At 42.3% G+C, this 13,310-nt stretch overlaps 1 protein-coding gene across 1 annotated transcript in view; it reads left to right on the forward strand.

The window, feature by feature from the left end:
• The first annotated feature begins 10,428 nt into the window (after nt 1–10,428).
• The window catches only part of pappaa (pregnancy-associated plasma protein A, pappalysin 1a), an 87,019-nt gene continuing 84,137 nt past the window's right edge, over nt 10,429–13,310 (forward strand). Inside the window, exon 1 of the mRNA XM_017460374.3 lies at nt 10,429–11,615. Within this exon, the coding sequence (XP_017315863.1) occupies nt 11,198–11,615 (418 nt within the window). The 5' untranslated portion in view covers nt 10,429–11,197. The remainder of the gene's footprint in view (nt 11,616–13,310) is intronic.

Genomic DNA, 13,310 nt, shown 5'->3' on the forward strand with positions numbered 1-13,310 from the left:
TGCATGGCGGCTCTGCTCCCATTGGTGTGTGTGTGTGTGTGTGAACGGGTGAATGAGACACAGTGTAAAGCGTTTTGGATAAAAGCGCTATATAAGTGCAGACCATTTACCAAGAGTATTCCTTTCAGCTTATGATCTGTTCATCGGAAGGTTGTGGGTTCGAGTCCTAAAGCTGTCAGGGAGCCAGAATCTTCTGTATCATTCATAAACGTCTTTGAAAAACAACGTCTACTAAAAAAAAATCATGCCGTGTTTTCATCAGCTAATGCTGTTCATAAAGTCTAATTATTCTGCAGCTCTAGACCTCATTAGTCGGATGCAAATGAATGATTTCCATGCTATTTCTATGAACATAGGTTTGATGGCACAGTGGGTGCGAAAGTAAGTGTCTGATGATTACATTTACATTTATTAACGTGCCACTTTTATTGAAAGCGACTTCCAACTGAGGCGGAAATCCAAACGAAGGAGCTGACAGCGAGAGCGAGGACGAGGACGAGGCAGTTTCCACCGAATGACCGAAAACATGTGGAAGATAGTCGTAGTGTAGTTTGCCGAGTTCACCGAGTACACTGAAATCCGCCGACATGTCATGTACTTAACTACGAAATGCAAATGGTTGCCGTGCGAAGCATGCGGCAGGATATGAGATCACGGTCATGACCCTCTCACCAAACGTGAGCGTCGATGGCAGTGCTGTAATTGGACTTAACTGAGAGTTTTATTGGTTTAAACATGTGATGTCTGGGTCTTTTTATGGCCTCTTTCTCACACTCGCGCATCATATTCAGCCTTAATTGATGGAAGAAGAAAAAAAACACCCTTTCATTTCGACCCCGCGCTCTCCACCTTTGACCGAAGGATGCACATAAATTGCGACGTATACCATTTGAGACGTAGCGTACATCGTTCGCCAACTCCGATTTGACATATCGCAGACTGGAGTGAAGTGAGCGGTCGAATTGTCAGCACATTACTACGTTTCGGTCATGGAGCTGGTGTCTGAGCCTTGCTAACTTGTCAGCAAGTCTTTGTTTTTTATGGAGGCACGTCATCGTGACAGCACTCGACATGAGTCGACTAATGAGACCACTAATCACCTCCATATGGACACGCCGAGAAGCGGTTAAAACCTGCGTTAAACTGCATCTTTTGTGGTGCTAACTGCTGTTTTAATTGCTTAGTTCCATGTTCTATTATAACACCGGTATTTAATATAATAAGGTCTGGTATAAAATAAACAGTAGGGTCCGAGACTGTCACTCGGAACCGTTTTATTTCATCGGCTATTGAATATAAGTCAATTTTGTTCAATTGTATTTCCTCAAAGTTGATACTACAATTTTTTATTTCATTTTATTAACACATGGAGACAATATTAACTACACTATACTAAGCCTGTCAATATCAAGTCTTGGTATTTATGAGATTTCCGTTAACGGCATGTGCAACTGTTTAAAAACCAACAACTGTGCAATGAGATAAATGTAACACACTAGAATTTAATTGTGGTGTTAAATTTTAAAGTGGAATGATCTTATTGTTCTTAATTGTTCTCAAGGTTTCCGTGTCTTCACTTGGGACTTTTCATGGGACTTGTCTGTGTTGAATTGGGATTTGTCGTAGTTGATTTGAATTGTACCTGGGACATGTCTTGGGTCTTGTCTACTTGAGACTTGGAGCTTGATCTTTCTTGGAGCATGTCTCTGGACTTTTTTGCCTTTACTTGTGACTTGACTCAGTTCTTGTTCTCCTTACTTGTCTCACCTGGGTCTAGTCTGTCTTTACTTGGCACATGTCTTGGGACTTGTCTGTCTTTACCTAGGATTTTTTCTGTCTTTACTTGGAACTTGTCTTGGTTCTTGTCTGTCTTTATTTGGGACTTGTAATGAGACTCATCTTTCTTTATTTGTAATTTGTCTTGGGACTTGTCTGTCTGTACCTGGGATGAGTCTCTTTCTTTGGAACTTGTCTGTCTTTACTTAGTAGTTGTCTTAGGACTTGTCTTTGGTTTGTCTGACTAATTGAGACTTGGATCTTGTCTGTCTTCATCCATGTCTCTGGATTTGTCTGTCTTTACTTATGACTTGTCTCAGATCTTGTTTGTCCTTACTTAAGATCTGACCAGCTACTCGTCTGCCTTTACTTGGGATGTGTCTCAGGACTTGTCTGTCTTTAATTGAGACTTTTTTTTTTCTTTTTTGTATCTTGTCTGTCTGACTTTGTCTTGGGATATGACTTCAACTGGTTCTTGTTTAACTTTACTTAGAACCTGACAAGCCACTTGTCTTGGGAAATGTCTCGGGACTTGTCTTTCTGTAGTTGGGACTTGACTTGGGTCTCTTTACTTGGGACTTGTCTTTCTGTAGTTGGGACTTGACTTGGGTCTCTTTACTCGGGACTTGTCTTTGTTCTTGTCTGTCTTTACTCGGGACTTGTATTGGTTCTTGTCTGTCTTTACTCGGGACTTGTCTTGGTTCTCGTCTGTCTTTACTCGGGACATGTCTTGGTTCTTGTCTGTCTTTACTCGGGACTTGTATTGGTTCTCGTCTGTCTTTACTCGGGACTTGTCTTTGTTCTTGTCTGTCTTTACTCGGGACTTGTCTTGGTTCTTGTCTGTCTTTACTCGGGACTTGTATTGGTTCTCGTCTGTCTTTACTCGGGACATGTCTTGGTTCTCGTCTGTCTTTACTCGGGACATGTCTTGGTTCTCGTCTGTCTTTACTCGGGACTTGTCTTGGTTCTCGTCTGTCTTTACTCGGGACTTGTCTTGGTTCTCGTCTGTCTTTACTCGGGACTTGTATTGGTTCTCGTCTGTCTTTACTCGGGACATGTCTTGGTTCTCGTCTGTCTTTACTCGGGACATGTCTTGGTTCTCGTCTGTCTTTACTCGGGACTTGTCTTGGTTCTCGTCTGTCTTTACTCGGGACTTGTCTTGGTTCTCGTCTGTCTTTACTCTGGACTTGTATTGGTTCTCGTCTGTCTTTACTCGGGACTTGTATTGGTTCTCGTCTGTCTTTACTCGGGACATGTCTTGGTTCTCGTCTGTCTTTACTCTGGACTTGTATTGGTTCTCGTCTGTCTTTACTCGGGACTTGTATTGGTTCTCGTCTGTCTTTACTCGGGACTTGTCTTGGTTCTCGTCTGTCTTTACTCGGGACTTGTATTGGTTCTCGTCTGTCTTTACTCGGGACTTGTATTGGTTCTCGTCTGTCTTTACTCGGGACTTGTCTTGGTTCTCGTCTGTCTTTACTCGGGACTTGTCTTGGTTCTTGTCTGTCTTTACTCAGGACTTGTTTAGGGACTTGTCTGTCCTTAATTGTGACTTGTCTGGAGAGTCGTCTGTCTTGACTTGGGATCTGTCTTGGGAATTGTCTCTCTTTATGTGGTATTTGCCACAGGACTTTTCTGTTTTTACTTGGAACTCTAATTGTCAGCCCCTGCTTTTTTATTTATTTATATATAAATAAAGCTAAGTATATTAAGACTTGGTCTACATTAGTCTCAGTGCAAAACTGCAGAAGCACATGTTGGACAAAAAATAAAACAACATCTTGCTAAATTGGCTACATTTGTTGCGAGGGGAAAAGTTTTTATTTTCTTCAAACTATTCCTATAAAGGGCACATTCTAGTAAAGAAAAAAAAAATATCCAGGATCTCCAGACTGTTACACACAGCTCTCGAGCAGAACTTACTCTTCACAGGGATTATCCTTCTAAGCGTCACTTCATGGGATGATCTATGATCCCGCAGTCGAAGAGCGTAAAACACATAACAAAGACATATATAATCCATTAATCCATCAAGTTAATCTGTCACTCTGGGGCAGATGAAATGTGAAAGCCGTCATGGTTTTTGAAGAAGATTCTCTGTGGGAAAAAGACCCAGAAAGAATGAGAGGGAAAAAAAGAAGAAAGGAAGAAAAACAAGACCACATGGTAAATGTGTAAACAGGGAAGATGTTGACACACAGTGGTGCTGTTGAACATATACGCTTAAGCCGCGGCCGCTGTAGATGAGTGACAGACGGCGTGACCACACACAGCATTCCTCGCATGTTCAGCACTGTTCAGGCCAACAGGCAGTGAGCAAATGTTGAAAAAGCAAACATGAGGAATGACCATTAGAGCTCGAGAGAATATAATCTCGACTACACTCGGGTGAAAATCTTTCAGATCATTTCCACATACTTTTAGGATGAGGAGAAAAGTTTTCTTTAAAAACAACCAAAAAAAAAAAAAAAAAAATTCAACTGATGTTTATAGAAGCATTGAAGGTACACGCCTCATTGGTTAGCATTTTAGCTGAAAACGAAACTGATTTTCCGTTACGCTCTTAGGGTACCATCATGCATCATAACTTTTTGAGATTTATTTCCTGTTAGCTTATTTCTTGCTGGTTTAACAGAACAGAAAATGGGTCCTAATAAAAAGGTGCTATTTTTTTTTAACACAACTAGATTATCCATCCATCCATCCATCCATCCATTTTCTGTACCGCTTATCCTACAGAAGCCTGGAGCCTATCCCAGGGAACTCAGGGCTCAAGCCACAGGAGACCCTGGATGGGGTGCCAATTCATCGCAGGGCACAATCACGCACCCTCACGGACAATTTAGAGATGCCGATAGGCCTACGATGCACTTCTTTGGACTGGGGGAGGAAAACAGGATACCCGGAGAAAACCCTTGAAGCACGGGGAGAACATGCGAAATCCGCACACACTGCGGAGACGGGAATCGAACCCCCAACCCCCGAGGTGCAATGGAAAAATTTACTAACTTATCCAGTCTCCCCCTTACAACTAAACTAATGTTAGCTAAACAGTACAAAAGGTAGCTAGATATCTAGTTACTGAAGACTAGCTAACTAGTAAGTTAGCTGCATATACTAGCAGCAGAAGCTGTAATTCGCATGATATTAGCTAGCTAATCCTGAAAACAATTTCTAGGCAACACACAAAAATAATTGTTGGCTATTTCATAAGCATAGCACTGTTTGTTTGGACGAATGTACAAATTTAACAGGAAGTACGTTAACATCCAAAACACTGCAACAGCGACTGACAGGTGCGCTACTGTCAGGGTTAACACAGATTAATCAACGCATTTTGACCAATCCGAATCAAGGATTCAACAGCATGCACAAACTTACGGTTTAAGCAGAATGTGTGATTATTATACAGTGCTAGTCCGGTAGCCGTAAGCTTCCCTTACTTAACAACATTACAGTAGCTTCAAATTTTAGGATAAATCAATGTAGTCATTTTTGGTAGCTCACAATGCTGTTTAGTAGTCCGTGGGTTAATAAATGCTGATAAATAATGTGTTTTATATGGAACTGCTTGGAAGTTTAATGCCTGTGATTCTGATTACTACTCGTTCTTGTGTTAGAAATACCTCAGGGTCGTTCAGAACGGTTGAAAACCCAAAGCTTTTAGACAAAAGCGTGATATAAATCGAGAGTAAACTTTGTCGAATTGTCATATTATACCGAGACAAAGGCAATGCTTCTTATTTCGAGTGCTGGACCTCAGTGCGTTTTTTACGATATTTAAAATAAATAAATAAATAAAGGAAAACTTGCACATTAATAACAACCCAGTCTGCTGAAGTAGCCACAACGGTTGTCTGGACCTCACAGGAAATTTAACACCGACGCCCACCGCGGAGCGCAATTTGGCATCGAGAAACAGCTTCATCAGCGCTGGCGTAATTACACCATTAGAGATGTAAAGACCAGAATTTATCAAGCGCAGTTTGGCATCTGACCAAACACATACTTGCTCTCCAGGTCTTTTGAGTTTGAAGATATGGTTCAGTGAAAATTTTAATTTGCGGAAAGATTTCCACTCCCCCTGAGCGTTGTCGATCAGCCAAGACGTTTAGGCGCTGAGGTTTGTAAAACTATGTGTAAAACACCCGCGCTACGAGGCTAATGCTACTAACGAATGTCTATCTCGTCTCGAAGATGATGGGTTCCATTTTCAGTCTGGTTCGTTCTCCGGGGGTTCTTTCTCATGCCGTCTCAGTCGCTTTCTTCGTTACTCAAAGCTGCGTTGCAATACACAGCTATATTACTATTTGCACTGCGTCCAGTAATTCCAGTTGTTTCATAGATACACGCTTCTCTCTGGGAGAACTCATAAATATTTTAAGTAGAGCCTACAATAAAGTCTTTTCCTATCACGAACGGTTCCAAGTAGAACCCATTTAGGAGGCTAAATTCCTTTGACTGTCCAATGAAGCCTTAAAGAACTCTTGAAGAACCCTAAAGAACTCTTAAAGAACAGTTTAACAAGCAGCAAGACCAGTTTAGCTCAATTTCAAGTTCATAAATTCTACTTAGAACCCTTTCCGATATGAAAACACTTCGTTTTATGGTTTTACACAGAGCCTTGAAGGATTCCTTCTAAGGGATATCTGAGGAACACTTAAGGGGTTACTTAAATAAAACTTTTTAACTTTCCAATTAACCCTTAAAGAACAATTTAAGAACCTCTTTTTTTTCCCCCAAGAATGTAACTAATACCAAAATGGCTAAATGTTAAACCCATGACAGCGTCTAGAGATTTAGAATACAGTAATTACCAATAATTTGGAGTTTGTTCTGCACACTTACCCTGTTAATACTTACTGAAGAAAAGGGTTCTTTGTGAGTTCACTCGATAATCAAGACTTCTTTCTTTTAATGATCTTTGTCTAAATCGTAGGCTTGGGGGTTTGATCCCCGGCCCACATGCCGATTGAAAGGCACTATATAAGTGCAGACCGTTTACTTGGTTGTACTTTGAGCCCTTTTCTTATAGGGAAACACTTTGTTGAAGGGTTCTACATTATCCCTTTAAAGTTTCTCCGAGAGGGTTGACTCTAGGAGAAATCTTAAAGAAGTCTGGTAAAATGTACCATGACAGAACTTCCCCAGCCACTAAAAAGAAAATAACGACCCATAATTTGGAGTTTGTATCGCACGCTTAAATGTTTAATACATACACTCGTAGGAAAAAAGAGTTCTTCGGTGGTTCTTCTGGATAATTAAGGGTTCTTTTGAACTCAATTTTAAACATCTATGTATTAATACGGCGATAATGACCGAGTGGTTTTTAAAACATGTTGGAATTTTAGACTTAGGGCAAAAGATTAGGTATAAACTATACTACTAACTCATAAAGGTTTAGGGTTAACCATAGGTGCAAAGGCAGTCCAAATTGGTGGATGTTTTGTGACTGATACTGTAACTAAGGTGCTGTTTGTTTTGGGGAGTTTCCAATACCAGACATTAAGCACAGCCTTAACCTTAACCAGATTAACCTACAGCTACGTTCACTCAGTTAAGCTGGTTTTACACTCGGCGATTTCAGCGGTCTTTTACGATTATTAATTGTCGGACTGTCCGAGATGATGTCAATCAGAATCCTGTATCAGACTGTGAGATAACACGTGTCCTTCATGTCAGATTAAACCGTGAAGATAGCTAGAAGAAGAAAAAGAAGAATTTATTTATCATGTATATATTACAGCAGAGTGAAATTGTTTTCTTCGCATACGCCAGCATGTTAGGAAGTTGGGGTCAGAGCGCAGGGTCAGCCATGATACAGCGCCCCCTGGAGCTGAGAGAGTTAAGGGCCTTGCTCAAGGGCCCAACAGTGGCAGCTTGGCAGTCCTGACCTTTCGATCAGTAACCCAGAAGCACCCCTGCTCTACGTTGTGTAATGGTTAAAATAATAGAGCTTTTGCATGCTAATTAGCTAATAAGCTGTAATTCCCGTCCGTTTTTGTCCTGACATTATAGAGACATTCTGTCTCAACAAACTGCTCTTCTTTTAAATCCAATATGTGTTCGTAGCTGTCCCGTGAGTTTTGTGCAATCCTATACCGTCTTCCTATTGGCCGATTTTAGACGAAGTGTCATAGCAGCACTCACACTCTGAGATTTTAAGCGAAATATTCCGATTTAGGCCAAGACACGTCATGTGACGTCATCGCAACACGCAAATCCTCTCAGATTCACGTGGATCGGACATGAGTAGAGCTAAAAGGTCTCAACAAACATCACTGCGAAATTTTTTTTTGCAATTTTCTACAAAAAGAGCATGAAAAAAAAATTCCGCAAGTTGCGTTGCAAAATCAACCGTTTCTGGCCACAAGAATCCCAGGGGGGAAAAAATCCATGCAAAATCCTGTATGGACTGACTTTAAGAAATAGCTTGGATGAAAAAAAATAAAAAACTACTGAGTGTGAATGTAGACAGTAAGCCCAGGCATGTTTGGTGCTTTCCAAAGCGAATATACTGGAAAACTGGACTTTTTGTGGATGACGTGTAGTCTCAGTTTATAAACACAGACGCTAAGCTTTTAATTTGTCAAAAATGATGTTCATAAATTCATTCATTCATTCATCATGAATGAGCACTCTATCCTGGTCAGGGTCGCAGTGGAACCGGAGTCTCTCCCGGGAACACTGAGCATGAGGCGGGAAAACACCTTGGATGGCACAATTATGGAAATCGATCATGTTAGCCAAATGTAAATGTTCTTTTTCGTGTCGAAGAAGCATTCCTCCAAATAAATAAATAAATAGATCGTTCGATAAATAAATAAATAAAAGCCCCAGTCGTGAACCAAACTTGGAAAGTATACTGATCTCATGCTGCACCAAGACTCTGAAGACCACATCTGCAAATCCAGGGAATGAAGTACAAAAGGAAATATGTGGACTCACCACCATGACGTGACAAAGCAGGCCCCGGAACAAATATTTAACCGGGAGGTTTTATGACAAGAGACAATCCTCTGCTGTTCGTTTACACCAAACAAGGGGAAAAGAAAAGATGCTGTCACATTCCTCATGTGATCTCCCTCCATATGGAGCACACGGGACCGGCCCTGCAGAGGAGAACCGGCTCCGAGTGCAGAGGAAGTCCGCTTTATTTGTCAGCATGGGATCAGTAAATTCCTTTTATATTGCTCTTTATTGTTATAGGAAGTGGTGTGCAGGTAAGAGATGGCACGAGGAATGCATGAAATCCATTAGAATCAAATATAATCCGGGTACAATATGGTGGGAGTTTCAGTGATGCAGGACGATTTCCTGAAATCTGTTGAAAGTTTGTTGACGTTTCAAACTTGCTATGCAGACCAATTCCTCAGACACTTCAAATTCACTTCAAAATAACCGACTTTTACAAACTTTTTTTTCCCCCCACGTTGGACACATTTTCATTTTTTTTTAAAAAAATGCACGATTTATTTATTTTTTCACATGTGCGCGATTCTTTTCACCCATCCATCCATCCATCCATCCATCCATCCATCCATCTTCTATACCGCTTTATCCTTTTCAGGGTCACGGGGAAACCTGGAGCCTATCCCAGGGAGCATGGGGCACGAGGCGGGGTACACCCTGGACAGGGTGCCAATCCATCACAGGGCACGATCACATACACACTCACACACCCATTCATACACTACGGACACTTTGGACACGCCAATCAGCCTACCATGCGTGTGTTTGGACTGGGGGAGGAAACCGGAGTACCCGGAGGAAACCCCCGCAGCACGGGGAGAACATGCAAACTCCGCACACACAGGGCCACGGTGGGAATCTGACCCCCGACCCTGGAGGCGTGAGGCGAACGTGCTATTCTATTCTTTTCTTTTCACGTGATCTTATTTATTTATTTTATTTTATTTATTTATTTTTTTTTACACGTGATTCCTCTTTTCACCATATGTGATTTTTTAAAAAACACTTTTTGACACTTTTTTTTTTCTTGATCTGTTTGTCTACACATCATTTATTTATTTATTTATTTACTTACTTACTTACTTACTTATTTATTTATTTACACATTAGTCATTTATTTTCACACGTGACTTGTTTTGTTTGTATGCATTCATCCCATGAAGGGTATGAGTTCACGTGCAGTTTCAGGGCGAAACATGAAATGTTTTTCACATATCATTCACATATAAAGGTCGGGCATGTGTATCTTGGGGTCGTTTTTGATTGATTTATTTTATTATTTTTTTTATTTTTTAATTTGAGACCCTAAGCAAGAGTAGGATAAAAGAAAAAAAATTGCGTAAGATCATCTGCTAGTAAAAAAAAAAAAAAGAGAGAAAAAAGTAAACCTTTGTTTGTTAATCAATTTGATGCATAAGAACTTTCCTTGCAAACATTTTCAGCTTTGAACTTCCCACGCGCACGAAGAGCACAGAAGTGAGACGTGCAAATAATAGCCACTAGAGGGATACACGCGCATGCACACTCCCCCCTGAGCGGTTCAGAAGGCAGGGGAAAAGTACTCCTGACTTCTGTGCTTTTTACCTGTGCGAGTCGACTCCAAGCTATACACCCCCCCCCCACCCCCCCCCCCCCCCCCAACACACACACTTTCTGCACACAAGAGGAGGAAGGGCTAAAAAAGCAGAAACTCCTGAGTCTTCAAAGCAAAGCAAAGCATCGCGCACGACGCAACGCAACCTGCCCTTCCTTCCTGCGTGTCTGTCCTGTCTGTCTATCAGTCTGTCTGCACCCAACAGCCCCAGTGAGGATCCCACGATGCTCCTGAACCGCTGCAGCGCGCCCTGATCTCAGCGCATGGCAACTTTCAAGCCCAAATGCAACTTTTAGGACTTTTATTCCCAGTATGCAAGCGCACGAGTTTCTGACGCGCCTTTTGCACGCGTGTGGCATTTCTGACATCGTGTTGCGAGTGGGATAAAAAAAAAAAAAAAAAAAAAAAAAAAAAAAAAGCGCACAGGCGCACAGGCTGCTGGAGATCAATTCAGTGGGAGATGAGATGAGAGGAGATGAAGGGGGCTTGATTCCGAGTCCGATCTCAACTCTGATTGATTACTTATTAGTCACCCCCCCTCCCTTTGGATCCCAGATTCGTTCAAAAGGCAACGTGGAGCGCAGAAATGAACGCACTGCCGAGCGCACTGGCGAGCTCGGATCCGAATAGAAGACTCACTTTGGTAAGCACGAGGAGCATGGTGGCGGTTTATAGAGACTAATAATAAGAGAGCTGGTGCTTGGGTTTGTTCACCTCGGACGCGGATCTTCGCCTTTGACAGCTGCTGAGAGGAAAATCTAGAACTTGCGTGCGTCCTTGCACGTTTCCAAATCCCCCCTCCTCCCTTTTTTTTCGGGATAAAAGCAAACTAACAAAAAAAAAAAAAAAAAAAAAAAAATGAAAGTGTGGACTTTCCTGCCGTGGCTCCCTTGCCTCGTTATCCTAATCCTGTGCGTCGGGTCGGAGTGCGGCCCCGTGTGGAGGAAAGGTCGGTCCAAGCGCGAGCTCGTGAAGCTCCGGGAGGCTCGGGCGAGCGTGCCGGGCGCGTGCGCCACCCGCCTTCCACGCGGCAAGCGCTCCGTGCCGGGGCTCGAGCGGCGTCTGCCCCGCCAGCGCCGGCGCGCCTCCGCGGCCGACGAGAACGAGGACGCGTCCGTCTCCGCCGCGTCTTCCGCGCACGGCCACGCTGTTTACTTCACAGGACGTGGAGACCAGCTGCGCCTCAGATCGGCGGAGGAAATCCCGAGGGGAAACTTTACTTTGGGGATGTGGGTGAAGCCCGAAGGAGGACAGCGCTCCCCTGCCGTGATCGCAGGTACGTGGCGTGATTTATTTTCACCACAGTGAACAAACTGCAACGCGGAAAGACTTCAGTTAGGATCTCTCTCTCTCTCTCTCTCTCTCTCTCTCTCTCTCTCTCTCTCTCTCGTTTTGTTTAGGCTGACCTGATCTGATCTCAAATCAGTCAAACTTTGAAGTTTCTCTGCGCGTAAAAGCGCACGTCATTCACGCAGATATGGCGTGGAAACGTGCATTTTATGTATGAACTGTATGATATGATCAGGTTCTGTAAGTGAACTCATCAGAGATTTGACGCTGTGTAATCTAAAACATAAAAAAGGGTGCACTGCAGAGTTTACGCACAAAGTCTCAACGCGCTGCTCAGTAACAGTTCTTGCAGTGCACAAAGTGGTGAGTGCATGGCGCGTGACAGCTCGTGCATGCCCAAGTCTTGTTTTGTGTCACACATATCCAAATGAAAACTTTTAAACACGTTCTATTATCTATGATCACAGTTTGTGTGTGTGTGTGTGTGTGTGTGTGTGTGTGTGTGTGTGTGTGTGTGTGTGTGTGTGTGTGTTGCCTCTGCTCTGGAGATATCTGACACACTCAGACACTCTTCTCACCCTTAATACTAACCGTGCATTTTTATTTCTACTGCAAATTATTTAAGGTTCTGTATTTACTTTAGATTTGGACATCTGGCCAAACAAGCTGTGGGAGAAATGTAGCTTGTATATCAGGGTTTCCCCCGTTTTAGAGAACACACACACACACACACACACACACACACACACACACACACACACACACACACACACTCCGCAGCACTTCCACTCTTCTCACTCCAGACCAAATAAAGGAAAAACAAAGGATTTACTCCCGAGCTTTGGCGCGCAGCAATTTGACTTGACGCACTAAACCGGGTTGCCAGATATATGAATTTTATTATTTTTTAAAAAAATTATGTTTCTTTTTTATCTGCTGTTTTTGCTTACCATTTGTGATTTATATACTGCAAAATGTCCGATGTAGAATACAGACCTAGATTACAGTCTAGTTTGTGAAGATGAGTAGTAATTTATAAACGGAAATAAGGATGTTGTGGGAACTCAAGACATGGCAACCTTGTTTGGTGCGTTGTAAATCACCCGCTTGACAGATTGTTAAAATGATGCCCTGTCAGTGATCATGTAATTATTGCACACACACATGGGGTCGATTTTTGGGGGAAAGTGTGCAAGCCTAGAGTTGCCAGATTGTGATTTTCTCCCCTGATTACACCAAGATTAGTCTGATTACACCAAGATAAAAATAAAAAATAAATATATATGTATAATACCATTTCCCCCAAAGTAGTTTAGGAAAAAGAGTGCATCACACAGCAAATAAAATTACCTATATTTGTATAGTATATATAAATATAACCTATATTTGATTAAAAAATGTACTAAATTAAGAGTTTAAGCATTTTTTTTTTTACTGCAAGACTAAATCCAATAATAGAGATATTGCTGTGCAGTATATGATGCTGAAATAGATAGAGCTGCTGTGTGTGTGTGTGTGTGTGTGTGTGTGTGTGTGTGTGTGTGTGTAAGGTGGGGGGTGGGGGGGTTGGTGGGGGATGGTGGGAGATGTGTGAGATCTGAACACAATACTCCCCCTAGTTGCTCTTTTCCCAGCGATGACATCATCTGTTTGAAAGTCGAAGCAGCCTGGGTCTTCAGAG

Source organism: Ictalurus punctatus, chromosome 28 (assembly GCF_001660625.3).
Source record: "Ictalurus punctatus breed USDA103 chromosome 28, Coco_2.0, whole genome shotgun sequence".
NCBI lineage: Eukaryota > Metazoa > Chordata > Actinopteri > Siluriformes > Ictaluridae > Ictalurus > Ictalurus punctatus.